Below are 27,698 nucleotides of genomic sequence, written 5' to 3'. Positions count from 1 at the left end.
CTCTTACGTGCTGAGGATGGTCATGATGGACAGGGTTGGGGCGGAGCTTTGAGTGGTGGCTCACACAGTGCTCAATGGCGTGGAGCCAAATGGCTAGTTGGGAATCCTGGCTCTGCCCCTTACTAGCTTTATGATTTTGGACAAGTTATTTAACCTCTCTCTTTTTCAAAGGCCTCATCTGTACAATGGGAAGAATAATACTGATGTCTGCTTTGGGAGCTGCACTAATTGCATGAGTTACTGGAGGTGAAGGGCTTAGAGAGGGCCTGGCGCACACTGGATGTGATGGACGTGTGCACCCTTTCTCTTGGCTTCGCTTCATCTGAAGCTTTCGTGTTAGAGGCCTTCTTTCTTAGCTGCCTCATAGTCCTTGGTTGCTTTCCCCTATTTAAAAGTTGGGGACTAATAAGCATTCTGCAGGTTCTGAGTACATGGGTGTCCTTCCTGACTGGAAGCTTCTCCCATAGGTCCCTACTGGACTGTTTCACGGGGACCCCCATGCCAGTATCTTTAGGTCTTTCCTCCCAGGCTGCTTGGGCTCCCCATGGAAGGGTCTTACAGTCTCCTGTCTGGAGGGTCAGACCAGGCTGCTGGGGGTGAGGAGTGGGGGGTTTCGGAGCTGCAGAAGGAAGTGGGCTTGGGAGGCATTGGTCCTCTGTATGTAGTATGTATAAAATCACTTAATCTGGCTGTTGTACAGATTGTACAATCTGTACAATCAGTACAATTGTACAATCTGTACAATCAGTACAATTGTACAATCTGTACAATCAGTACAATTGTACAATCTGTACAATCAGTACAATTGTACTATATAGATTGTACAGTACAGTTTGCATTGAGATCTTCTCAGTATTTTTAACCTCTTCAGAGAATAAACTTCCAGTTCTGTGCCTGATGGGGGAGGGACAGTCACCCAGCTGGGAGATGTGGGGGAGGGGATGCACGGATCCGGCTGGTTCTTTCCTCTCATCCTCTTAGTGCATCCCTGCACTTTAACCCCATTTCCAGAGATACCTGCCACCACTAATTCCCGACCCTTTGGGACTTCTGGGTTGTAAATTGGCTTGGTTTTCATCCTTCCTTGCTGTCACTGAGGATGCAGATTCCTTTTTTTTTTTCTTTTAAGACAGGGTTTCTCTCTGTCGCCCAGGCTGCAGGCTGGAATGCAGTGGCACCATCATGGCAAACTGCAGCCTCGAACTCCTAGGCTCAATCAAACCTCCTGCCTCAGTCTCCCAAGTAGCTGGGACCACAGGCATGCACCACCATGCCTAATTTTGTTTATTTTTTTGTAGAGACAGAGTCTCACTATGTTGCCCAGGTTGGCATCAAACTCCTGGGCTCAAGTGATCTTCTCACCTTGGACCCCTAATGTGCTGGGATTACAGGTGTGAGCCACCACGTCTGGCTGAAGATGTAGATTTCTTTGAGTTTGCCAAATCCGTGACCACTGGTCCTTCTTGCTACCGCCTAGAATTGTATTGCTGTCTCCCCTTCTTCTGTTCTTGCCATCGTTGAGGGTTTATTATCTAAATACGTAATGCATACATAAAACAAAATCCCTTTCCTCTAGGTTTCAATAAAGTTGGGAGATGGACTGAAATTAGAAGCCCAGTTGGGTCCGTCCTCATCTCTGAGAAATCTCTCCCTTCCTTTCCAGGCATCTCAGAACAGCCAGATGGGAGGCTGGCAAACAGCCAGATGGGAGGCTGGTAAATGGGTGCTGCCATCATCCTAGCTTTGGAGATTCCAAGTCTGCAGATGCCTGCTGGCTATGTTCATTCCATTTTGACCATTTCCCAGGCTGCTGCTGAATACTGGTTACCAGGAGAAATCGGGGGCATTGCAGAGGAGGCATTGGTCACACCTAATGGCTATTTTCTCCGCCGCACACTTTGGTTCATCCGTGGTTGAGGTCCCAAGGCGTGAGGGTTGGGGGCCCCTATGGGGTGCAGCTGCACAGGCAGAGGACCTTCTCTAATGAACTCCCCGCCAAGGTCCTCCCCGGCCCCTAGTCGCCCATCAGTGGACTGAAAGCTCTTGGCGTGGCGGGGGTGGGCGTGGGGTTAATTTGACACCCCGCTCACCATCGTGCACTTGTTGTGATTACTGCTGTTTTGAAGCTGCAGCCTCTGCTGCACATAGGGTGCTTTGGCCCCTTGGGAGAGAAAAGCCACACCGCTGAGGGAATGAGTTATTTGGTAGAACATGCATTGTTTGGTGTTGGAGTCCTGCTTGCTTTTATAAAACCTCCTCAAGCCCAAAGCCACAGGCTCCCTGAGGGGAGAACTGGCTGGTGCCAAGTTTTTAAAGTTAAGCTCTTCTTCATGGCAAGATTAAAAGTATAAAGTATAATAAAAAATTTAAAAAAAAAGTTATCCTGCTTGAGCCTCTATCAGATACTGACTTGACTTGATCTTCTACATTTTTGCGTGGTTTGGATTACCTGGAACTAGGAGCACTGTGGAAACACTCTTTGGAGATGCCAGTAAAGAACAAATCACTACCTGACCCTCCAGCACCGCTGAAATGATGCCTGCTTATCCTGCAGCCCTTATCTAGTAAACATAGTTGATCAATAAGAACAAAGCCAGAGAAAGGACAGGCTGCCTGGCCTGTGGTGAAAAGAGGAGGTGTTTGAAGCCAGGCCCAGATTTGAATTTTAGCTTCTTCACTTTGCAGCTGCAGTGCTTTAGCCAAATTATGGGTCCTTGTGGTGTGTTGGTCTCTTCTATCTGTAATGTCACTTGAACAAATAGTCAAGCCCTCCCAGGGTTGTTTGGGGGACTCAGTGAAGTCATGAGTGTTAAAAATGCCCAATACTAGTAAAGGGTTTTTATGAATCAACTTTTGTTTTTTTCCTTTATTTAAAGTGAAAGAGGAATGTGTTTGCTTTGGTGGTCAATCTCATTAATACCATTAATCGTTTTAAAATATTACCTAAATGTTGAAATGATAATACTTTGGATATAGTAGATTAAAAATATATATATTGTTAAAATCAATTTCCCCTGTTTCTTTTGACTTTATATATAACAGGGCTACTGGAAAATGTGACATTTTATGTGTGGCTCATGTTATATTTCAGTTCATCAGGACTAGGTCTAGGTTAACCTTTTCCTTCCTCCCTCCTTCCCTCCTTCCTTCTTTCCTTCCTTCCTCTTTCTTTTTTTGTTTTAATTTTTTTAATTTTTGAGACGAACTCTCACTCTGTTGCCCAGGCTGGAGTGTAGTGGCGCGATCTTGGCTCACTGCAACCTCTGCCTCCCGGGTTCAAGCGATTCTCCTGCCTCAGCCTCCTGAGTAGCTGGGATTACAGGTGCACACCACCATGCCCCACTAATTTTTTTGTATTTTTAGTAGAAATGGGGTTTCACTGTGTTGGCCAGGCTGGTCTCAAACTCCTAACTCAAGTGATCCACCTGCTTCCTTTCTTTTTTCGAGATGGGGTCTTGCCCTGTTGTCCAGGCTGGAGTTCATGGCATGACCATAGCTCAGTGTTGTGGTGGCCCAACTGAATGAGGTGAATGAATCGGTCACTTAGTCAGTCTGTTGGGGTGATGCTGGGGCATGTCAGACTTGGTGTCTGCACTCAGGGACCATGTTGTGGAGAGTACACAGCAGTAGTTGACAAGTACTAAGTGAATTGTCTGGTTAGAGGTCTGGAATTTTTTGGAGATGGGAGAGATTATTGGGGTTGAGTGATCCAGGAAAGTTTCCTGTAGAAGGACTTTGCATTGGGTGGAGGCTCAAGTAGGTGGGGCTTGGTGGGGATGGCCTCCAGGTGACCAAGGAGGTTGGTATGAGCCAGCATGCAAGGGCAGGAATGTGCTGGTTGTTCAGGAAGGTGACCGGTCCATCCTGGGTGGGCAGCAGACCTGGGGATGAGGAAGTAGGGGGTCCTCATTAATAATGATGTGACCTTTTGGACTCGTTTTCCCTTGCAGCCATTTCACCCTGTGGACATGGCCTAGGCTGGCTTGAGGCCAGCATCCCTCAACGTGTGAGTGTGGGGTGTCCACTCCTGGCTTTTGGAGCAGGATGGTCCTCTATGAGTGGGATGTTCCACACACGGCAGGAGGTTTTAACATCCTTGAGTGAGTCCACAAAATGCCAGTCATGTGGCAGTCAAAAATTCCCCCCGCATTTCCACCTGGGAGTGGTACTGCCCATTTGAGAGCTGGTAGGGTAATAGGCAAATGAAGGGGGAGCTGTGTTTCTCCAAAGAGCTGTCCCCACTCTCGGACACACAAGAATTATGGGAACTACATGTGCCTTCACTCAAAAGACTCTTTGATGTGCAGCTTCAGCTTTGGGGCCCTTGGAAAATCAATAGTTGATGTAATAGCTGTTCTGTGAATTGTGTCCATTATAACCAGATACTCTCCAGTTGTGGGAAGAATCCAACAAAGTGACACAATAGTGCATGACCCTTTTGGAAAGTTACTTCATGGAAAATTACTTAATGCATCAGGTGCAGAATCTGCAACTTTTATTTCTATTTTCTAAAATATTGCCTATTTTCAAGTCAAACCAACCAGAGCCCTTCTGATTCCTGAGTTAACTTCATGCAACAGCAACTTCCTACAAATATTTATTGAGCGTCTGCTCGGTTCCAGGCTCTTTCCCAGGCACTAGGGATACAGAAGTGAGGAGAACAGACCTAGTCTCTGCTCCATGGCAGGGAGTCAGTCCCCCCGGTCTCATCGGGATATAATGATGGCTGTGATGGCAGACTACAGGGAGAGTATCTAAGAAGGGGACCCTGAATTATGTTTTATGGAAGGCTGTTCAGAGAAGGTAGTGTTTTTAAGTGGAAATGAGAAGAATAAATGGGAGTTAGCCAGATGGGAGGGGGAGGAACGTTCCTTGCAGAGGGAACAACTCACCCAGAAGCCGAGGTAGGCAGCAGCGTGGCTCATGGACATGCTCTATTGCCCTGAGCTAACAAAGTTTCCATTAGAGGTCTCCTTTGATCTAGAGTACCGAATACACAGAGCCCTGTGCCCTGCCAGGTGAAGATGGTCACATCTTTGCTGTTGGAGGCAGGTTCTGGATTTCTTCCATTCAGTGAAGCAATGGACTGGGGCGTTATCAGAGAGTCCAAAAGGTCTGTGATTTGCTTCTTTTAAAACAGGCTCAGCTCCAAAGAGGCTCCACAGGTTGGCTCTGACACCAGCCCACAGAGTTGGGGTGACTTTTGTTTTACTCATCTATGTGCTTTGGGGTGCAGCAGGCCACTGGAGCTCTAGCACCACGTGGTTGTGTCCTCTACTCTGCCCATGACCATCTCTCCCATTTCTTTTTCCTGCCTCTGTCTTTGCCCTCCTGCCATCTGGTGGGCAGATCTGCCTGGGCTGGGACAGGGCATCATTTTTCTGGGTTGGGGATAATTAAAATGTTAAAAAAAGGTGATGGCAATATATTCCTACCTATGTCATCATCATCATCATCATCATCATCATCATGATGTTCCCATTTATTGAACATCTACTATGTGCCAAAACCCCTGTTGGGTATTTCGTATTTATTTTTCACAACTATATGAATAAAATAATTATCTCCACTTTTCAGATGGGAAATTGAAACTAAGAGAGGCCAAATACAAAGTCCACAGGCACACAGCTAGTTAGTGGCAGAGTCAGAATTTGGCCTTGGATCTTTCTCACTTTCTACCTGTGCTGTTTCCACTAAACCACACCAATGCACCACCGAAATTGAGTTTGGCTCTGTGAATGACAAGCATGTGGTTCCTTGTTCAGTCCTCCATTTCAACCTCAGTTTCTTCTGTGTAAACCGAGGGGTTAGACCTCCGCCGTCCACGACGGTAGGAACCAGTCACGTGTGGCTATGGAGGAACCCTGTTTAGTCCAGATTGAGATGTGCTTTGAGTATGAAACATACATGAAATTTGAAGACTTAATATGAAGCCAGAATGCAAAACATCTCATTAACTGTTTTAAAATATTACCTAAATGTTGAAATGATAATGCTTTGGATATAGTAGATTACGTGAAATACATTGTTGAAATCAATTTCCTGTTTCTTTTGACTTTCTGTAATAGGGCTACTTGAACTCCTGGGCTCAGGTGATGCTCCTGCGTCAGCCTCCGAAGTCACTGGGATTACAGGCATGAGTCCCCACACCCAGCGCATAATTTCTAAGAAACCTTTTAAATTCTCATGCTTAGGGTTCTCTTCTTCCTCGATCATGTAGTGTGCTTGAGTTCTTAACCTGTTTCTGAATTACTTGCCCCATTTTATCCCTGACACTCTGCAGTGGGACTCCTACCTTTGACTCCTACTTGACCCTTGACTCCATTGGAGGAAAGAAACTGACCTGTTCTAACATCACCTGCCATCCTGAACAAGGTATTTCACCTTTCTGAGTCTCAGAAGCCATGTATAAAATGGGGTTGGACAACCCCCTCCTCATGACATTATTAAGATAACAGGGTGTGGGCCAGGCACGGTGGCTCATGCGTGTAATCCCAGCACTTTAGGAGGTTGAGGCAGGTGGATCACCTGAAGTCAGGAGTGCGAGACTAGCCTGGCCAACATGATGAAACCCCGTCTCTACTAATAATAGAAAAATTAGCTAGGCGTGATGGTGGGCATCTGTAATCCCAACTACTCAGGAGGCTGAGATGAGAGAATCGCTTGAACCCGGGAGGTGGAGGTTGCAGTGAGCTGAGATTGCACCATTGCATTCCAGCCTGGGCAACAAGAGTGAAACTCCATCTAAAAAAAAAAAAAAAAGATAATTGGATGTGCATAGAGCCTGTACTATGTGCCAAGACCCCCGCTGGGTATTTCACGTTTAGTTTTCACAACAACTGTATGAATAGGGAATGATCTCCACTTTTCAGATAGAACTAGTAGGAACTCCCCTCTTATGCATTCCGTAGCCAACATGGGCCCCTCTCATGACGGTTGGCAGTTGTGTTTGGCATAGTATCTGGCGACAGTGTTCATCTCTTAGCAAAGTTCCTTACTGGTGACATGCTGCAGAGTCACATCAGCCACCCCATTGATCTTGCTGGCACCAGGTCAGATGGGGTGAGGGTGCCGTTCTGTCCTGTGCCCTAGGGGCAGGGATGGAGTTGGAGGAGGGTGTGGGTTGGAGGCCTGGATTTGTCTTGTATACCTGGTGCAGGGAAATCAGAAGCCTCTGGGCAAATGGGTGAAGTATTTGCCTAGAATCTGCTCTCCAGTGGCCATAGATACCCCACGGGCCCGTCTGTTCGGGCCTCAAGTAGGCTCAAATCTAGAAACTTGGACATTGAAGAGCTGAAATGGTGATGGGGGTGCTGGTGGGAGCAGTTGCAGAACAGAGAGAAAAGGCAGGAGGGAGGCCACTGCCCTTATAGGGTGCTCTGTCTCAAAACAGAGCCCCCATGAGCGACAGATCCCACGGGGAAGCCAACCATGGGCTCCAGGGTGCGTCCCTGACCTCCCTGGCCTGTCTCCTCTTCTGCTGTTGCTGGAATCCGGTGCCCGCCAACACGCCCTTATTAGTAGTGCTCATGAAGCCCTTGGCCCGGCACGGGTATGATCTGCAGGAGGATTATCCACTTGGTTAATCATCTGTGGTCGCTACTGTTTCTGTTTTATATGGTTATAAAAGTCACATCACCACATTTTTGGGCCATTACCCCGGCACAGCTGCTGCCGGCACTCTTGTGGCATCCCTCCCATCCCTCCTGATCTGTCTCCATTTGAGCATGTGGCTTTTGCACTTGTGTTTCTGGACTTCTCCCATTTGAGTCCTACTCTTTACTTTGCCTTTGCCGGCTAGTGTCTTATCCATTGCCTTCTTCCATGTTGGTGGGGGGCCCTCCCTGGGCTGCGTGAGGCCCCCGGTGCCGTTGGCATTGCATTTCAGCTCTTGCCACTTCATTGTCACACTGTGGTGGCTCCCGCACTGGGTGTGAGCCCTTTGGGGGCAGGATGTGGTCTCAGCCACCTCTGGGAGCCTGGCCCAGAGCTAACCCAGTGGTGCCCATGGAGTGGCCACACCGTGCCCCACTGAGCATCCGGGCCGTCTCCATAGTGGGAGACGGGAGGCTGCTTTCCAATCAGAGCTTCCTGATTGAGCATCTCGCTCTGTAGAGGTGTCTCTATGTTGGGGTGAAATTTCCGCAGGATAGGTTCCTAGAAAAACAATGATGAGGTCAAACATTTTGTTGCCCTTGGTCAACATTTATGCTTGACTGCCATTCTGTTTCTTTCAGGGTATAGGTTTCTGGGTCCCCCCAAACTCCTGTCACTTGGCACTTACACAGAAAAATAAAAGAACTATTGAGCTAGTTCTAATGGAAGGCGAGAATGAAAATGAGGAGGAAAGGTAACCAAAGGTTGGGCAGGGAAGGGAGAGGGCCAGCACAGGTCAGGTCTGCGACACTGGATTTAAATGCAGAAAAAATCCAAGTGGGAGGTGGTGGCATAGGGTGATGATCACACAGCTTAGAGCCCACAGCCTGGACTCGAATCTTGGCTCTGCCTCTTTGTAGCAGGGTCTCTTCCAACCTCAGAAGCCCTGTTTGCATCCCATCATTTACCTTCTACTTCCTAGTGGGCGTGGACAGGTTGCTGTCTCCCCACTGCATTGTGAGTCCTTGTGGACAGCAGCCCTGCTCTCATCCTCCTGTGTCTCCAGCACCTGGTGCTGCAGCTGGTGCAGCATAGGCACTTAGCAAACAGTGGCATGAATGAATGAATGAATGCCGGAAGCCCTGGTGCGTGGCCCGTGGGGCTGGAGGAGAGACCTGACTCTTGGGCAGTGTTCTTGCTCCTTCACAGGGTCTCCCATTCTGTCATGGATCCAGTGGGGCCTGGGCACTGAAGAGCCCAGAATGGTCCTCTGGATCCTGGGTTTTTGCATCTCTCTCTCCTGACTTGGATGAGCCTTTTTGGGTAGGAAAAGGGCCTGCAGCAGTGGTGGTGGGGTTGGGGGGAGCACAGCAAGGACCCTGGGCAGCCCGAGTCCCTTTTCTCTACCCGCTGGCTCTCATTCCCATTAGACCATGTGCTAACAGGGCAGGATTTTTGTCTGGTTCAATCACTGAGGCTTCCCTAATGTCAGACACATAGAGGGCACTCAATAAATGTGTAAATGAATAAACGTGAATGAATAAACATATAGATAAATGAATGAGTGCTGGAAGTACTGGAAGTGGCTTTCTGTGGGGTACCCAAGTAACTGGAACCTGGTGGTAACACAGACGCTTGTAAAATTCTGCTTGCAAAGATGCCTTAGAGTCGGGAGAACCTGGATCGGACACCCTGGCCTGTGGCCTGAGCAGGTTATGGCGCATCTCTAAACTCCCTTTCTTCCTCTGTAATATAGGAATGGTAGATGGTACCCTGGATGTTAGGTTAAATATGCTTATTTATGTGCACCTGTCTCCATTTCACGGTCACTTCTGTCTCTCCTGCTGTCTTCCTTTGCAGGTATAGATGTACCTCTTTTTGCAAAGACATGAATGTACTCCTGTTACAGGTCTCCTGGTTTATACTTGGGCCAACGTTCTGACCCAAGATTAACTTAGCCTGGTGGAAAGCATCTTTCTTCATTACAAAAATTGTGTGTTTGGTGGGGCAGTTGCTGGCAAGTGAGGGGTCACATTCCTGCGACTGAGGTTACTATCTCTTTGTATGACTGACCCTCTCCACTTTGGGGTGCTGGATTAGTGGCCGTGTGGCCCCTTGAACAGTCTCTGGTTCCTTGCACCAGTTTGGTCTCCAGGGTGCAGGCGAGACAAGAGAGAAGCTTCTGGCTAAAGAGGATGCCCTTCTGATGCAGCGGCAGGCTACCCTGGAGAAGCTGAGCAGAACCCACCACTCACCTTCTGGCAGATCTGAGTCAGGACAAGGGAGAGAACAGGCTCTTCTTTGTGTTTTGTGATTCACTGGGGTATAAAATCTATTGGGGGGAAGGGGAAGGGAAGGGAGAGGACTGCAGGCAGGAGCCCAGCTAGAATTGGGTGCCATGGTGGCAGCCGGGTGGGGTGGGGTTGATCGATGACGCCATGGGAGCTGGGAGAGTCGAGAATTCTGTGACTTTAGAGCAGGCCCATCCCAGTGCGGGCAAGGCCCTGGAGCATCTGGAGCTCTCGTGTGCTGCTGGGGGAAATGCAAAGTGGTACAGCTGCTCCGGAAAGTGTGGCTAGCAGTTTCTTGTCAAGTGAGACGTACTCCACCATACAGCCTCAGATTTCCTCTAAGGTATTTGCCAAGGGAAATGGAAGCATATCCACACACAAAACTATATGCGTGGGTGAGCATACATATGCATGCACTCTGTGTGTGTGTGTGTGTGTGTGTGTGCCTGCCATATTCATAATAGCCAAAAACTGGGCACAGTCCAAACGTCCCTGTACTGGCAAAGGGATCAACAGATTGTGGCACATCCATGCAGTGGAATACTGCTCGGGAGGAAGAAGGGAAGAACTGCTAATGCACACAGCACAGACGAATCTCAAAACCCTTCTACTAAGTGGAAGAAGCCAGATTCTAAATGCTCTACAGACTGCATGATTCCATGTATATGACAGCTTGGAGAAGGCAAAATTATCAGGACAAAAAATGGATGTGTGGTTGTCAGGGGCTGGGAGTCGGGGAAGAGGATTGAGTACAATAGGACACAAAGGAATTTTGGGAGTGATGGAATATTCTATCTCTTCCATATGGTGGTGGTTATATGGCTTTATTTGTTTGCCAGAACTCACAGAACTGTACACAGGAAAGGCTGAAATGTATGTAAATTAGACTTCAATAAATCTGATTTTAAAGAGAGACCACTAGCGAGCTGGGAATCTCCTTATCACAGTTTTTTAATGACACTGGTATGTCTGTTTAAGCAGGACTGCACAAAAGTGGCCATTTTGGTTCTGTGACCAGTGATGTGCATAAGCGCCTTCTAAGTGATTTTTGAAATCCCTTCCTCCTAAAAACCACAGGAACTCCACTGAGCCCCAGGCATAGGCTTACTTTGTAAATGAGACTTTACAGGCTTCTTTCAAGCCTAGTAAAGTGATATCTGCAGGGAAAGCCACAGATAGGAGTCCAATGGCTCCCGTTTCGCTCCCACCCCTGGCAAGCACCGAGCCCAGAACCCTTCCTGGGAACACACTAGCTGGCATTCGTTTGCTTCCTTCACCTCCAACAGAAGGTGTTCTCTTATCCCGTCTGATGGGAAGATGAAATTCAAGTGCACAGCCCTGGAGTCAGACAGACCTAGGGGTGACTTCAGATCAGTCTCAATTAGGTTTGGCTATGAATTACAGAAAACCTGAAACAACATTGTTGTAAACCAAAACACATTCCTGTTAAAGCTGGTGTGGCCCACTGTGCATCAGATTATCTGCAGGTTCTCAGGTTCCTCTTAGCTCATTGCACTGCCATCCCACCATGTAGCTCTTGACCTGAAGACCCAAGATGGCTGCTAGAGCTCCAGCCATTACATTAACGTTTCAGGCAGCGTGGCAGAAGGAAGGATGATGAAGAAGGATCAAAGAGCGGATGCTAGCTCTCTGTTAATGGAAGTTTCAAGAAACTGCCTGATAGCATTTCTGCTGACATCTTATTGGTCAGCACTTAATCACTGGGTTGTGATTAATTGCACAGGAAACTGGGAAATAAAGCCCATGGTGCCCACCTAAGAACAAGAGGTTCTGATTCTGTGGAGGAAAGAGAGAATGGTTATTTGGGGTGGGGAAGGCAACCAACAGTCTGTACTACAACTTCCAGTTTTGTTGTGTTTTTACAGCAGGGCTTTTGATCAGTCTTTATAATTATGTTGTAAGGGCTCTGCCCTGGTGAATGGATTAGTGTCATTATTGAGGGAGTGGGTTAGTTATCACAGGAGGTGGTCTCTGATAAAATGATAAGTCCAGCCCCCTTCCTCTCTGTCTTGTGTGGTCTCTTGCCCTTTTGCCTTCCACTATGGGATGACGCACCACCAGATTCCAGTGCTGTGTTCTTGGACTGCCCAGCCTCTAGATATGTGAGCCAAAATTCTGTCCAGCATAAATTACCCAGTCTGTGGCATTCTGTTATAACAGCATAAAACAGACTAAGACAACGCATTTTCCTCCTGGAACCTCCAGAGGGAATAGTGCCTTGATTTTCGCCCAGTGAGACTCTTGGGCTCTGACCTCCCAACCTATAAGATAAGTTTGGGTTGTTTTCAGCAACCACATTTGTGGTAATTTGTTACAACAAGGGAAACCAAGGAAGCTACTTGTGATCGGGGGAGCCTCTCTGAGGAGATGAACAATGAAGAGTAGATGACGCCATGCAAACAGTTGGGTGCACATTACTTTGGACAGAGAAAACAGCAAGTGCAAAGGTCCTGAGGTAGGACCGAACTCAACTTGTTTGTGGGTCATTCATCTGTCATTGGCCACCCGTCACTTTAAGTGGCCTGGTCCTTTGGTCAACATGAGAACACTGACCTTTGTCCCAATGGGCCTCTCCCACCCCTTTGTTTTTGTGTATGTTTTCCCTTTTGCTCTAAGTGCTCTTTTAGCCCAGAAAACTGTGCATTCAAAGAGGGCTAGTCCAGTGTCCCTTCTTCTGAGTCCTCTCCTGACACCACCCCCGGGCAGACTGACAGAGTTTCTTCTTGCCATTCTCAGCTCTTACCGTACGTATCCCCTGTGCAGCAGCCACTTGTTCATACAGTATATCTACTGCCTCTGCTGGGCTATTCCCCCAGGGAGAGCCTGCGTCTTACTCACCTCTCTGTTCTTACCAGCTGGCACAATGCCTGGCATGCAGGAAGCACAGTGCTTGTTGAGTGAATGATAGCTCTGCCTTCACAACCAATGGCTCTGAAGTCTCCTGCTTACCCTTTCCAGTGGCTACCCTCTTCGATTAGACTGAACTAACCAGCTTGTGTGCATTGCAGCCTGAACACATTTTCCCCAGGAGCAGTGGCCTCCACCCTGTAATCATGACTAAAATTGCATCGAGCTTATTGTAGGGTCGTATGAGGCAGGAGCCCAGTAGGAAACTCAAAGGAGTGAGTCCAGAGGGTTTGATGCAGAGGCTGTTTACAGAGGTGGGGCAGGAAAAGGCCACCAGCAAGGGCTGGTGCAGCACCCAGTGGCTCCCAGCAGGAGGGAGCTGTTACCATTGCCAGGCCTGATGGGCAAGAAGAGGGGGCTGAATTATAGGAGCCCCACAAAGCTATCGCCTGGTGAGGGGCACTCTGGCTGGAGCTGGGGGCCCAGTTGGAAGAATGCAGCCCTGGCCAAAACCACAGCTAAGGAGCGGGAGCAAGAGTAGGAGGCAGCAGAGGAATAAGTGATGTGGCCCCTCCACCCCACATTGTCCTGCCAGCGCCTCCCATTGGCCAAACCCAGTGAGTAGCCAGAAGACCAGGTGCCCAGTGCCACAACCTGTGGAGGACCTGCCCCCAGGACACAGGGCAGGGAGAGAAAGGATGATGAAGTAGGAGGAAGGGTGTGCAAAGGAGACTAGCACAGGGATTTATCCTAATCCTCACCATCACACCTGAAAATAAGTGCCCTTTTCTACAAGGTAGAGACCAGGAGGTAACTTCCCAAGATCATGTGACTCGGAAGGGACAGGTGAGGGAGGGGGAGCCGGAATGTGGATGCAGGTCTGTCTCCAGGGCCTTTCTGTTGGACAGGATCCTTCCCCGCGGATGCCTCTTGGCCCAGACTGGGTGCAAGGCCTGCCCTGTGCATGCCAGACAAGCACACGTTCTGCCCCCAGCCCTTCTCCTTCCAGAGGTGCCCTAAGAGATTGTGTCCTGGAACCCAGCTTTTTCCTGCTTCATTGCAGCGATCTTAACTGTAATTCTGCTGTTCTGTTTTCTTGGTTAAATTTTGTCTTCCCTCTGCAAGCAGGGGCCATGCCTTTTCCTCATCTTTGTAGTCTGTCCAGTCCCTGGCACATAGTAGGTGCTTAGCAAATATTTCTGGAAATATAAGTGAATCCAGCCCACTCCCCCACCCGTTCTTTGGCAGGCAGGCTGACTGCACGCACTCTCCTGGCTGTTTAGGGTGAGGTAGGTAGGAAGAGGTTCGCCTGGGGAGTGGGGAAGCCCTCCAGCCAGACTTCTGGCCTCCTCCTCCTCCTCCTCTTTGGTGTCACCCTCCAGCCAGGCAGTGGGGCTGGCACCTTCCCTGCTGGCGTTTGGTAAGTTTTAGCTAAAACGCTAAGTGAGAGACTGAGGAGGGAGTGGGAGGGAGTTTTTCCTTGTTTTCTACTTCATGTTGCCTCATTCCGTGCCACGTAGAACAACACCAGACTTGGTTTCTAGAGACTGCAGGTTTGTGTGATGGTCCCGAGAGCCTTGGGAAAGGAAGGAGCCTGGACCCCATTCTCAGCCTCACAGGACAGCTCAGCCAGGGGATGTGTTGTTGCCTCAGATTTATTTTTCCATTTCACAAGCCAGAGAGGGCTGCGGGGCAGGGGTGGGTGGGAGACAGGGGGCGCAGTACACCCACGTGTCTCTGCCCTTCTTATCCAGTGCTGGGGTCTGTGCAGCTCGTTCCTGCCTGCTGGGAGCAGGTGCACAGAGCCCATTCTCCTGGTCTTGAATCCATAGAGAATGACAGTGAAGATCAGAGGCTGACAGACTGCCTAGGGAGGCCTCAAGATATGTATGGTTATTTGATTTGATTTAAAAACAAGTCAGAGAAAACTTGAAAATAGGGAGGAAGGGAGGAAGGAGGTATTGAGAGAAGGAAGGAAGGAGGGAGGGAAGGAAGGAGGGAGGGAGGGAAGGAAGGAGGGAGGGAGGGAAGGAGGGAGGGAAGGAAGGAGGGAGGGAGGGAAGGAAGGAGAGAGGGAAGGAGGGAAGAAGGGAGGGAAGGAGGGAGGGAAGGTAGGGGAGGGGAGGGATTTTCCATCTCATTTACCCTGACATAGTTATTGTCATTTTAATTTTTTTATTTCTAACCATCTCCCAAATACATTCCTAGTGGTTCTCATGGCCATGGACGGCTATGTGCAAAATTGCATTCTGCTCTGTGTCACTTACCCACTTCTTTCTCCTGCTCCGTGGTTACCCCTGGATGATCATGTCTGTGGCTGGTTGGATGTGCTGGGGTGGAATTAGCCATGTCCCTGGAGGAGCAGACCCACACCGGGCACCCGTGCTCTCACAGGCCTGTGCTTTTGGAGCTTCATCTCGCCCTCCCTGAGCTGGTTCATGTTAATTTAATCAGGCTATGCTGATTTCTCTCCAGCTCCCAGCAAATCCTAGCTCGTGGGAAAGCTGGTGTTTTTAGTGGGGGCACAAGCATAATGGTCCCCACCCTCCCCTACCACCAGCCTGGGAATCTGCAGAGCAGGTGAAGTCAGAGGGTACCGTCGGTCCCCGTGAGTGTGCAGGGCAGAGCTTGCTTAGGCTTTTGACCTGAAGTTATTTAAAGTCAAGGACATTTCTTAGAGGAAGGACAAAAATCAATAAGGGAGACAGTAAGGCTTTTACTTACACCTCCTGGAGGGCCATGGAGCCTGTGACCCAAGATGCAGAGGGTGGAGGTGGGGGTGGAGGTGGGGGTGGGGGTGGGGGACCCTTGGGGGGCAGATCTCATTACTGGTGTTTGTTTGTGTTGTTATTTTAAACCATCCTAGGGGAGCTTATGAAATCTCTGGAGACTTTTAAAAATAGCGTAGTTTCTGGTTTTAAAAGTAGTACATGTCCACTGTATAAAATATGGAAAAATACAAAATGTTCCAAATGATGCCACCCAGAAATGACTACCGTTTACCTTTTGACGCATTTTCTTTTTGGGCTTTTTCCCTGTGAATGTGTCGAGTTTTAACATAAATGGTGTAGAGGGTGTTAAGGACGTGTAGTTGTGTGGAGTGAGCCGCTGAATTCTCTCCATGCCTCAGTCCCCCTATCTGTGAAATAGGCCCAAAAGTCAGACCTTCCTCTCAGGCTTGCAGTGAGGCCAAATGAGGACGTGGGAACACGTCAACCCTTGGCACAGTGCCAGGAACACAGTCAGTTCTCAATAAATGCTTGTCATTGCCATTAGCAATTTCAGTCCACCATGTATATAATTTTGGATCCTATTTTTTTTCACTTTGTGTTCTGACCTCAGAATTTTCCCATGTTTTAAGTGTTGGGTAACCAGCATTTTTGGGGCTGCATGCGCATTCTTTCTGTGGCTGACTTAACTGCTGTTGGCCATCCACGGCTTCTCCAGCTTTGCATGCTTTTTGGTACCTCCTGCTGAACCTCCTTGCACGTTCATTCTTGTCCCCATTTCTGGTGATCTTAGAGGACAGATACCTAGATGTGGAAATATTGGGTCACAGGCTATGGGAATTTATCTGTGGGGCTCTGAATAACGTACGCTCAGCTCACTTTTAAGGAGGAGGATAGGGCTCCCCATTCCCCAGCGAGGTTTGCTGGGGCCAGTCTGACTCCGCCTCTCCTGGAGCTTTCACCTGGGCTTGGTGTTTATTTGCAGAAGTGATAATCCCCAGCCGCACCTGCAACCTGGAGCTCTGGGGATGAGAAACAGCTCCTGTGGCCAATGATATTTCCAGGAGGATGTGAGTGTCTGGGTTTTTTTGGCACAGGCAGCATGCAGTCCCAGGTATTAGCCAGCCCCGAGACGCAGGAGCTGCAGGGATGCGGCTCCATGTGGGCGGGATAAATCTGTTTACAGGCCATTGCCATGGCTAGGCTGCCTGGCTCCCATTTCACAGGCGCCTGCAACAGGTGGTTTCCTGGATGGCGAGCCAAGCCCCAGGCAGACAGGAAGGCTCACGCCCAGGCTCAGCTGGGTGGGTGAATGTTGTCATCAGTAACCAGGGATGCTGTCACAGCCCGGGTTCCACTCTGGCCAGCTAAAGCTTTTTCCAAGGTGGTTTCTTTTTAAATTGTTCTTGCCCTTTGGGAGAGGAAGAAATTAAGGATTTGACAGAAGAGCGTGGTCAGCTCGGAGCCCAGCAGGTGCCTAGAAGGATATTAATAATCATAGCAGCATCGGCAGCTGCGTTCCTGGCAAGCACGTGTTTGTGTCATCTCTGCTGCAAGCACGGGAGCTCCATGTCCTTGGTATTATTAGTTATTCTGCGTCGGTATCCCTAGGCTACCACCCTTCATAGAACCAGCATTCATTGAGCACCTACTGCATACCACAGCACTAGGGTGGGGATAGGAATACTGAGAAGCTGTTCTGACGCTCGGGAGCTGAAAGCACCATAAGGAGGCCCGTGGGTTTCCTAGGGCTGCTGTAACAAACTTACACAAAGTGAGCACTTTCAAGCAATGCAGATGTGGCATCTCACAGTTCTGGAGGTCAGAAACCTGAGGCAGTCTCACTGGGCTAAATTCAAGGCACTGGTAATACTGCGTTCCTTCTGAAGGCCCCAGGAGAGAATCTGTTGCCTTGCCTGTTTTAGTTTCTAGAGGGCCCTCATATTTGTTGGCTTGTGGCCTGTTCCTCCATCTTCAAAGCCAGCAGCGTCTCAACTCTCTCTGACTCTGTTTCCATCAACTGTCTCTTCTCTTCTGTCTTCTGGATCACATCTCCCTGTCTTCCTCTTATAAAGACCCTTGTGATTACATTTAAGGCCCTCCCTGAGACTCCAGGAAAACTTCTCCATCTCAAGATCCTTAACACATCTGCAAAGTCTGTTTTTGCCACATAAAGGCAACACACAGACTCCAGGGATTGGGATCTGGACATCTTTGGGGGAGCGTCAAAGTGTGACAGAGTCACAAAGCACCACCACCCAAGAAAGAAGAGTGGGCGGGGCGGACCCAGGGCGTCATGGTGAGGGTTTAGCACTAGGACCCATTGCACCTGAGTGGCTCTGCACACTGTGAAGGGCTCTGCAGGTGTCAACGAGAAACAGCCTTGGATTGGAGGCAATTTGTCTTTCATGTGAGGATTAAGGAGCTTTTCTTTTTTAAAGGTTATATTATTTTGAAGATAGAATTCCCAAAAGACATCCCCCAAAGAATGGACACTTTGCCTTGAAATGTTATAGGCTTCAGCTCTTGTGTTTGATTCTTGCACGTCTTTAAACCTGTCTTAGGTGGCGATTGCACACAAGGAGGCCAACCCCCTGGTGGGGGAGGTGACAAGCTGGCCCCTGAGCAAAAGGACCATGGGAGACCTGGCACAGTAGGCTAAGGCAGCCAGTGGGGATTTTGGCCTGATGGGGTCATAATATGAATGGCCAGCTCCTAAGAGGATGGGGATTGGGCATAAAAGGGAACAGAGAGGACAACAGCCGAGAGGACTAGGCTGGTGGAGAAAGTGGGCAGCCCAGGAATGGGGCTGGGGGATTGGGGTGGGAGGAGCCTGATTGCTTCTTTTCCCTGGTTTGAAGCCTTCAATGCCCGCGCCCCCCAACACCCGGGTCTTTGTTATCAACCCTTTTCTCCTTTTAGCATTTAAAAAAATTGAAGTATAGTATACATATGATAAGGATGTAGAACAATGGTTTTTTGTTTATTTATTTATTTATTTATTTATTTATTTTTTGAGACAGAGTCTTGCTCTGTCGCCCAGGTTGCAACCTCTGCCTCCCAGGTTCAAGCAATTCCCATGCCTCAGCCTCCCACGTAGCTGGGACTACAGGCACGCACCACCACACCTGGCTAATTTTTTGTATTTTTTAGCAGAGATGGAGTTTCACCATGTTGCCCAGGCTGGTCTTGCACTCCTGAACTCAGGCAATCTGCCTGTGTCGGCCTCTCAAAGTGCTGGGATTACAGGTATGAACCACCATGCCCAGCCTGACCAATGGGATTTATATGAAGTGTCATATAACAGTAAAGTGTACAGAGTGCCCTAACCTTAGGTGTATGTGATGTGTGCACACACCCATGGCACCGCCACTCAGATGCAGGCAGAGGCCACATCTGGAACACAAGCAGCTCTCTCTGTGCCCCTCCCAGTGATACCTACCTCCAGCGGCAACCCCTATTGTGATTCCCAGCACCATGCTGAATGTTGATTGTTTGGGAACTTTTGCATAAATGGATCCTGCAGTGGATTCTTTGTGTCTTGGCTTCTTTTGCTTGATAGTTGGCGAGATCCAGAGATCCATGCAAGTTGTGAGTTAATTCTTTTTCATTGCTGTGTAGTATTCCTTTGTGCGACTGTACCATGTCTGTTCTCCTGTTGGTGGACAAGTGGATTGATCCCAGTTTTTGGCTATTATGAATGTGCTGTGAAGAACACTCTTGGGCATGTCTTTTGGTGGACACAAGCGCTTGTTTCTTCTGGCTTATACACAGGGGTGGAATTGTGGAATCAAAGGGTCAGCATGTTTTATTTTTTGTGGATGCTGCCAAACAGTTTTTGAAAGTGGCACCAATTTACAGCCTGCCAGCCAGCAATGCATTGATGTGAGCTGAAACTTCTTGATGTGTTTTGTGAGGTGTTTAAGCATAGGATCTGCCAATCTCTTCAGCCTTGTGCTTCGTCACCTAGCAGAACCCTGTGCTCCAGCTGCTGTAGTTTCCATTGTTCAGATGTGCCTGATCTGTCTTACCTCTCGGCCTTTGCATCTGCTCTTCCCTCTGCCTAGCGCACTGTTCCTTCCCCAGCCCTGCCTTCTCACTGGCTCACTCCTCTTTAAGGCTTCTCTTAGGCTTATCTCTTTCAAAAGCCTACTGTGATCCCAAAACCTCATTAGGTGCCCTCCCAGGGCACCTTAGTCCTCTGGATCAGCCACATCATGGCTGTTGCAACTCTGGTTTGCAGCTGTTCATGTAAGTCCTCTAAGAATAGGACTTTGTGATAAGGCCCCTGCCTTAGGATACAGGGCTTCTGTGGGGGATACCACTGTGGCAGTATAGAAATTATACGTGGGTTTAGAAGTAGAAAGCCCATGTGCTCTTCCAGGCCCCACTATGCTGTGGTTGTGAGATCTTAGACAGGTTACTTGACTGTTACGATTCTGTTTTCTCTGCTGCAAAATGGGCATAAAACCTGTCCAAGTCACAGACTAATGAACTAATGAACCATGAACTAATGAACAGGAAATCTTTGTACTCTGGTAGGTGATGCCTTGGTGTGCACTGAGAATCTTGATAGCCAGTAATTACGGTGGGTTGGTTGAGAGCATAGAGAGGGAAATGCAGATAGCTGGCTAGGAGCCTCTCTGCCCTCCAGAAACAGGGCTGTATGGAGAGAGGCTGATGACCTTGGACTGGAGGCTGCAGGATCCCAAGAAAGACCCAGAATCCCAGGGCATCTCCTCCCTGCAAGCCAGTGTTGTCTGAGCTTTATGGACATCTTCCAATGCTAAACCACTGAAGCTGTCGTTCTCAAAGTGAGGTTCCTGGCCAGCAGCATCAGCGTCACCCAGGACCTTGTTGCAACTGCAGATTCTCAGGCTCCACCTCAGCCTACTGCATCAGGAACTCTGGATGTGGGGCCTGGTGCTTCTGATGGGTGCTCAAGTTTAACAACCATGGCACTGCAGGAAGGGTGCTGCTCTCAGACCCTCCTCTCTCCCTCTCCAAGTAAGTGACAAACAGGGATCCAGCTGCTGCCTGCTACAGCATCCAGCATCCCAGAGATGCCTAACATCGCGCCATGCTGAGAAGGGCGGGCAGGTTGAGGCAGGCCCAGCATACTTGGCTCTGTAGTTTGCGTGTTGCATGTGGCCTCCGTGGAGCCTGGCCACGGAGCTGGGCTAGAAAGTGACGGGGACAGTTCCCATCAGACAGAGGGTTTGTGCACAGAGAGGGCTGGCAGAAGCGGGGAGGTTTTTATTTATTTGTATAGATGTAAGCTTTGTTGCTCAAATCATAGGATTTCCCTGGTTTGCAAAGTCAGACCGTTAGAATTGCCTCTCCTCTGTGCAAATTCACAGGAGGGAAGATAGGAGGCAAGGCTGGGATTCTAGCGAAGGTGACAGAAGCAAAATGTGGTAGCCTTGGGGGGATGACATGACCTGGGAGGCAGCTCACGTGTGGCAGCTGGCCTTTTTGTGTTAGTTGTTGGTTCTCCCTTCCAAATCATAGATGCCACCTTTCACAGTCTGGGTCTGCCTGTCTGCAAAGTTGCATGCAAACTTTCTGTGGGGTCACGTGGTGAGCAGAGGCTGGCACACACAGGTGTTGAGTGAGACCCTGATGATCCCTGACTGATCTACCGTGAGACACGTGCTCTCTCTTCAGGGCCTTTGAACTCACTGTTCTCTCTGCCTCATGGAAGGGCAGTCCCCTCCCTGCAGACTCTTGGTCTTTATGTCTTCAACTCCCATTAATTTTATAATTTTTTTGGGGTAAAACGACATTTTTATTTTGGGTGAAAACATTTTGTAACTGAGCCGAAAATCACACAACATAAAATTAACCATTTTAAAATGTGTAATTCAGTAAGATTTAGTACATTCAGAGTGTACAACCATTACCACTATCTTATTCCAAAAGTTTCATCACCCCCAAAGAAGACCCAACACATTAAGGAGTCACTCCCCATTTACCATCCCTCTATCTCCTGGAAACCACTAAACTGCTTTCTGTCTCTATGGATTTACTTATTCTAGATACCTCATTTAAATGGAAGCAGATAATATATAACCTGTGCCTGGCTTCTTAGCATAATGTTTTTGAGGTTCATCCATGTTGTAGCATACATCAATGCTTCATTCCTCTTTATGGCTAAATAATATTCCATTGTATGGCTATTACCTCTTGCCTCTCCATCTTCCCACCTCATTGTCTAGGACTTGAAGTAAATTTCAGATGTTGTTCCATTTCATTCATAAATACTTTAGTATTTTTCTTTAAAAGATAAGGACTTTTTAAAAAGCATAACCACATTACCATGATCACACCTGAAATAATTAATAATATCCTTAATATCAAATAGCCAGAGGAAGAAGTTTTTCAGCCTGACATTTGATGCCCAAGCTTGCTTCATCTCCACTCTTCTCCCCTTCCTCCTCCTCCTCCACTTCCCATAGGTCAGAGATGATCTTGCATGCACTTTACCATGTGGTCCTATATGAATCAATTGTTGGTGGCTACCTGGAGTGCTGAGTGCAGAAGGATTTTGAAGTGAAGTCTGGGATGGGTGGGAAAGAGTGTCGTGGTTGATTAGCAATGCCTGCTGTGGACATGAGTGGAGGGTGTGGCCATACCATGGAGCTTATACCTTATCCACATATCCCAGTGATCTCGCCTGTTACATACCCAGCTCAAAAGTCCACCTCATCCTGGAGCATATATCTTAGCCACATATCCCAGTGATCTCACCTGTAATATACCCAGTGCAAATGTCCACTCTTCTAAAAGATTTTCTCAGATCCTCCAGTTATGATTAGTCTTTTCCTTTATGGGACTCTGTGGGGCCTGTCATATGTGTCTAGGGGAGGAAGGCATGTTCTACAATTTACCCAGTGTTTCCCTAGCTTGTGTGTCAACAGCACAGAAGACAGCACTGCTTCTCCAGAGGCCCAGACAGCATTCACATGCAGGCCCTACCTTGCTGGGCCCAGATTCTCTCTCTCACACACATTTAAATTTCATACTCTCCTTTCCTGGAAGAGAATTTGATGACTTAAAAGATTGATTCTAATGGATATATTTCCAGGTACTAGTTGGGGATGGGTGGTTTCAGGTTTAATTTTTCTTCCTGTTCAAAATCAAGCCTGGAAAGCCACATGTATTAGTCCGTTTTTCACACTGCTGATAAAGGCATACCCACGACTGGGAAGAAAAAGAAGTTTAATTGGACTTACAGTTCCACATGGCTAAGGAGGCCTCAGAATCATGGTGAGAGGCGAAAGGCACTTCTTATATGGTGGTGGCAAGAGAAAATGAGAAAGAAACAAAAGTGTAAACCTTTGATAAACCCATCAAATCTCATGAGACTTAATCATTACCATGAGAATAGCATGAGAAAGACTGGCCCCCATGATTCAATTACCTCCCCCTGGGTCCCTCCCACAACATGTGGAAATTCTCGGAGATACAATTCAAGTAGAGATTTGGGTGGGGACACAGCCAAACCATATCATTCCACCCATGGCCCCTCCCAGATCTCATATTCTCACACTTCAAAACCTGTCATGCCTTCCCAACAGTCCCCCAAAGCCTTAACTAATTTCAGCATTAACCCACAAATTCACAGTCCAAAGTCTTGTCTGAGACAAGGCAAATCCCTTCTGCCTATGAGTCTGCAAAATCAAAAGCAAGCTAGTTGCTTCCTAGATACAGTGGGGTACAGGTATTGGGTAAATACAGCCATTCAAAATGGGAGAAATTGGCCAAAAAAAGGGGTTACAGGGCCTGTGCAAGTCCGAAATTTGGGGGTGGGGGGCACCAAAATTTAAAGCTCCAAAATGATCTTTGACTCCAGATCATGCTGATGCAAGAGGTGGGTTCCCATGGTCTTGGGCAGCTCCCCACCTGTGGCTTTGCAGGGTACAGCCTCCCTCCTGGCTGTTTTCACATGCTGGTGTTGAGTGTCTGTGTTTTTTCCAGGCACATGGTGCAAGCTGTCAGTGGATCTACCATTCTGGGTTCTGGAAGATGGTGGCCCTCTTTTTACAGCTCCACTAGGCAGTGCCCCAGTAGGGACTCTGTATGGGGGCTCTGACCCCACATTTCCCTTCTGCACTGCCCTAGTGGAGGTTTTCCATGAGGGCCCTGCCCCTGCAGCAAACTTTTGCCTGCGCATCCAGGCATTTCCATATATATATCTGAAATCTAGGCGGAGGTTCCCAAACCTCAATTCTTGACTTCTGTGCACCTGCAGACTCAACACCACATGGAAGCTCCCAAGGCTTGAGGCTTTCTGAAGCCACAGCCTGAGCTGTACATTGGCCCCTTTCCACCACAACTGGAGCAGCTGGGACACAGGGCACCAAGTCCCTAGGCTGCACACAGCACAGGCACCCTGGGTCTGGCCCACAAAACCATTTTTTCCACCTGGGCCTCCGGGGCTGTGATGGGAGGGGCTGCCATGAAGGTCTCTGATGTGGCCTGGAGACACTTTCTCTATGGCCTTGGGGATTAACATTAGGTTCCTTGCTACTTATGCAAATTTCAGCAGCCAGCTTGAATTTCTTCCCCCAAAATGGGTTTTTCTTTTCTATCGCATAGTCAAGCTGCAAATTTTCCAAACTTTTATGCTCTGCTTCCCTTATAAAACTGAATGCCTTTAACAGTGCCCAAGTCACCTCTTGAATGCTTTGCTGCTTAGAAATTTCTTCCACCAGATGCCTAAATCATCTCTCAAGTTCAAAGTTCCACAAATCTCTAGGGCAGGGGAAAAATGCCCCCAGTATCTTTGCTAAAACATAACAAGAGTCACCTTTGCTGTGGTTCCCAACAAGTTCCTCACCTTATTGTCCATGTTGCTATCAGCATTTTGGGCAAAACCATTCAACAAGTCTCTATGAAGTTCCAAACTTTCCTACATTGTCCTGTCTTCTTTGGAGCCCTCCAAACTGTTCCAACCTCTGCCTGCTACCCAGTTCCAAAGTCGCTTCCACGTTTTTGGGTATCTTTTCAGCAATGCTGCACTCTACTGGTACCAATTGACTGTATTCGTTCATTTTTCACACTGCTGATAAAGACATACCCGAGACTGGGAAGAAAAAGAGGTTTAATTGGACTTACAGTTCCACATGGCTGGGGAGGCCTCAGAATCGTGGCGGAAGGTGAAAGGCATTTCTTACATGGCAGCAGCAAGAGAAAATGAGAAAGAAGCAAAAGCAAAAACCCCTGATAAACCCATCAGATCGCATGAGACTTGTTCACTATTACAAGAATAGCATGGGAAATACAGGCCCCTGTGACTCAATTACCTCCCACTGGGTCCCTCTCACAACATGTGGGAATTCTGGGAGATACAATTCAAGTTGAGATTTGGATGGGGACACAAACAAACCATATCACCACAGCATCATGCCATGGAGCACAGGGCTGGGGCTGAAGCCCTGAGATCTGCTCCAGCCCGACTGCCCTGTGACCTTAGGTGAGTCCCTCCCCCTCCCCAGTCCTCTGTGTCTTCCTGTGTATAAAAAGAGTGTGGGCTTCTTGATTGTGGTCGTTTTTCCTGCTCCTGCATCTGACAGGCTCCAGTTCTGCTCCTGCAAAGAATGTGCTAGTCCTGCTGACTTGAGGCTGTAAGCCAGTGGGAGCAGGGAGGCTGTTAGAACTCTCCACTGCTTTCCCCTTCCGGCCCTGATTCTGACCTTCTCTCTGAGTGGCTGCTCCTTGTCCAGGGGTAATATAAAGGCTTCCTGGGCTGAGGTGGCAAGTGCCTTGGAGATCTGTCCTTGACTCTTTGTCCTTGTGGTTTTTGCCTGCCCTCTGCATAGGTGAGGTCCCCAGGGGCCATATCAGTGCTTGTTTGGCCTCTGCATACTGGATTCAGCTGCCCCTTTCTGGCCACTCAGTTCTCATTTGGGCCTGAACCAGCTCAGCCTGCATTGCCTCATGGTCTGTCTGAACAAATTGGCAGGTCCTTTCTCTCCTGATATTGCTCTGATCTGACCCTTCCTATATCGCCCCCCAGCTCCTACTCCTGTCCAAGCCTCCATCACACATGCCTAGACTACAAAAACTTCCTAACTGGCTTCTTGGCCTATACTTGCTTCTCTTTCCAATATCCTTTCCATATGCTGCCAGAGAGATGTTCTTAAAAATGAAGTCTGGTTTGGCCACTCTCCATGGTTCCCTAGAAGTGCAAATCTTAGTGCAAGAAGAATTGTTCAAGATCTGGCATTTGCCTTCTGCCCCATCCTCTGCTCCTGCAAAATCAAACTGCTCATTCTTTTTGTACATGGTGTTCCCTGGACATTCTCTTCTCCAGCAACTGTGACTGATGAATTCCTACTCATCCTTCAGAACCCAATTGACATGTTCTCACTTACTTGTTAAGCTGATGCTCTGAGGAAAGTTACCAACCATAACCAGAGACACACAGCCAAATCCAACAAGTGTGGTCCACAGTAGAGGAAAATAGGGCAGCTCGTTTGTGAATTGAAGGGTGGTGGAGCCCGCCCCTAGCCTCTACTCTCTTTCTGCCTTCATCTGCCTGCATGGTACAGCCCTTCTTGGTACCAGAAAACAGAAAGAACTGTGACTTCTGACAATAGGTGACACTATCTGGAAGATTTAATAAGTGTTTAAGAAAATGTTGAGTAAGCTTATCTTGCATTTCTACACGAGGAGTACAACAGCAATATATTCCACAACAGTAAAGCAAAATAAGTAATATTACCCCAAGTGACTAAACAAGAAGGCTTTCCTTGAACTGGGCTATTGTTGGAACCAAGCTGATATGGAGTTGTTAGCCTATTCCAATATGTGCCCAGAATTAGAAAATCAATCTAGATTTTTTACATTACCTATCCCTGTTTCTCCTGAGCAGTAGCCAGTGATCACTGGTTGGCTCACAGGAATAAGCAGGGTCAGTCTAAATTGCAGAAAAAAACTCAAAAACAATGAATGCGACTAGAATCTAATAACAGGTGTACCATAGTTTTTGAAACATAATTTTTCTTTCTCTAGTTCCCATTTTTATTAAAAAGAAGTAACAGTAGGACTGCTTTGTTTGCAAAATGACTTTTAGTTTTATTATACTTGGCCTGATGATCTGTATAACGTGCAGCAAGAATAATTATTTGCCATATAGCCTTCTTTTTAAAAATTGGCTTTGATGGAACCATAAGCAGTGTCAGCTTAGACTTTTTAAAGCCTTGAACCCAGCCATGGATTTATTTAACTGTGTCCGTAAATACGTGTATGAGTTGGATAAATGTTTCTCATCTCAAGGTCTCAAGATAATTTGGGGCTCCTGGGCCTGTCAGAACTTTTATTAGTTCTGTCTATGCAGTTAATTCCTGTTTTGCCTGGTATTTATGAATATATTAGTTATCCAAAAGAGACTCGGAAGTTTATTTTTCCTCTCTGCATTTAAAAGTGCTTGTCAGAGTTCCATAGCTGATTATAAACGACCTTTTAAAGAGGATTGAAACAAGATAACAATTGTCTGTGGATGACAAAAAGTCTTAGGGCAGCCACAGTCAAAGACAAAATTTACAAGGAAATTTGGTTACTTTCGTGGCATGTAACAATTTTACATAACCATTGTAATTATTACTGATAACATACCACTAAGTCATATCAAAATTATAGGAGTTTCCCCTAATTTTGGAACACATACCAATAACATATTTATAAAAATATAGCCCAACAAAAGCCAAACACCATTTCATACTTGACAATGCTTCCTATATGATTTTAATGTAACAAATAAGCCAAATACTTTTGGACTTTAGGGAATCTAATATCTAAAAGGATTAATCAGGTCAGAAAAAGACTTAATTTAGAATTAGATTTTGGAAAGTTTGTCAAATATCAAAGTTTTAAAACACTGTAAGAGAAAATCCCAGGTCACCGTAAGTCATTTATTTAGCCAAATAACTCAAAGATTTTAAACAAGCAAAAACCTCTATTCATTAGCAGAGGGAAGACTTAGCTTTCTAAACAGTCTCTTTTATTTCCCTTCTTTTTCCTGTATTTAAAAGGCAAATAAAAATCTTTCATTATCTTTTAATGTTACATGAAAATCTTGCTCAAGAGAGAATCTAGCCAAATTTTACCTTTGCATTAGTGTCCTATTAATATCAAACCCAATTCTTAATAAAACCCTGTAGACAAATTTATCCAACTTTAATCAGTTTGACCATAAGGTAATATTTTC

At 47.5% G+C, this 27,698-nt stretch overlaps 1 protein-coding gene across 6 annotated transcripts in view; it reads left to right on the top strand.

Annotated features, from left to right (window-relative positions):
* The window catches only part of CLMN (calmin), a 134,168-nt gene that overhangs the window by 14,538 nt on the left and 91,932 nt on the right, over positions 1–27,698 (top strand). The window contains exon 1 of one of the 6 annotated variants that reach the window (XM_054666270.2): positions 18,510–18,733. The exons of 3 other annotated variants lie outside the window; for them this stretch is intronic. In XM_054666270.2, the coding sequence (XP_054522245.2) occupies positions 18,643–18,733 (91 nt within the window). In that variant the 5' untranslated portion in view covers positions 18,510–18,642. Of the gene's footprint in view, positions 1–18,509; positions 18,734–27,698 lie in introns of those variants that run through there. 2 more of the 6 variants (XR_010151019.1, XM_054666271.2) reach the window with 2 other exon arrangements.

Source organism: Pan troglodytes, chromosome 15 (genome assembly GCF_028858775.2).
Source record: "Pan troglodytes isolate AG18354 chromosome 15, NHGRI_mPanTro3-v2.0_pri, whole genome shotgun sequence".
NCBI lineage: Eukaryota > Metazoa > Chordata > Mammalia > Primates > Hominidae > Pan > Pan troglodytes.
The sequence above is the reverse complement of the archived record's forward strand: the minus strand, read 5'-3'. Positions and strand labels throughout refer to the sequence as shown.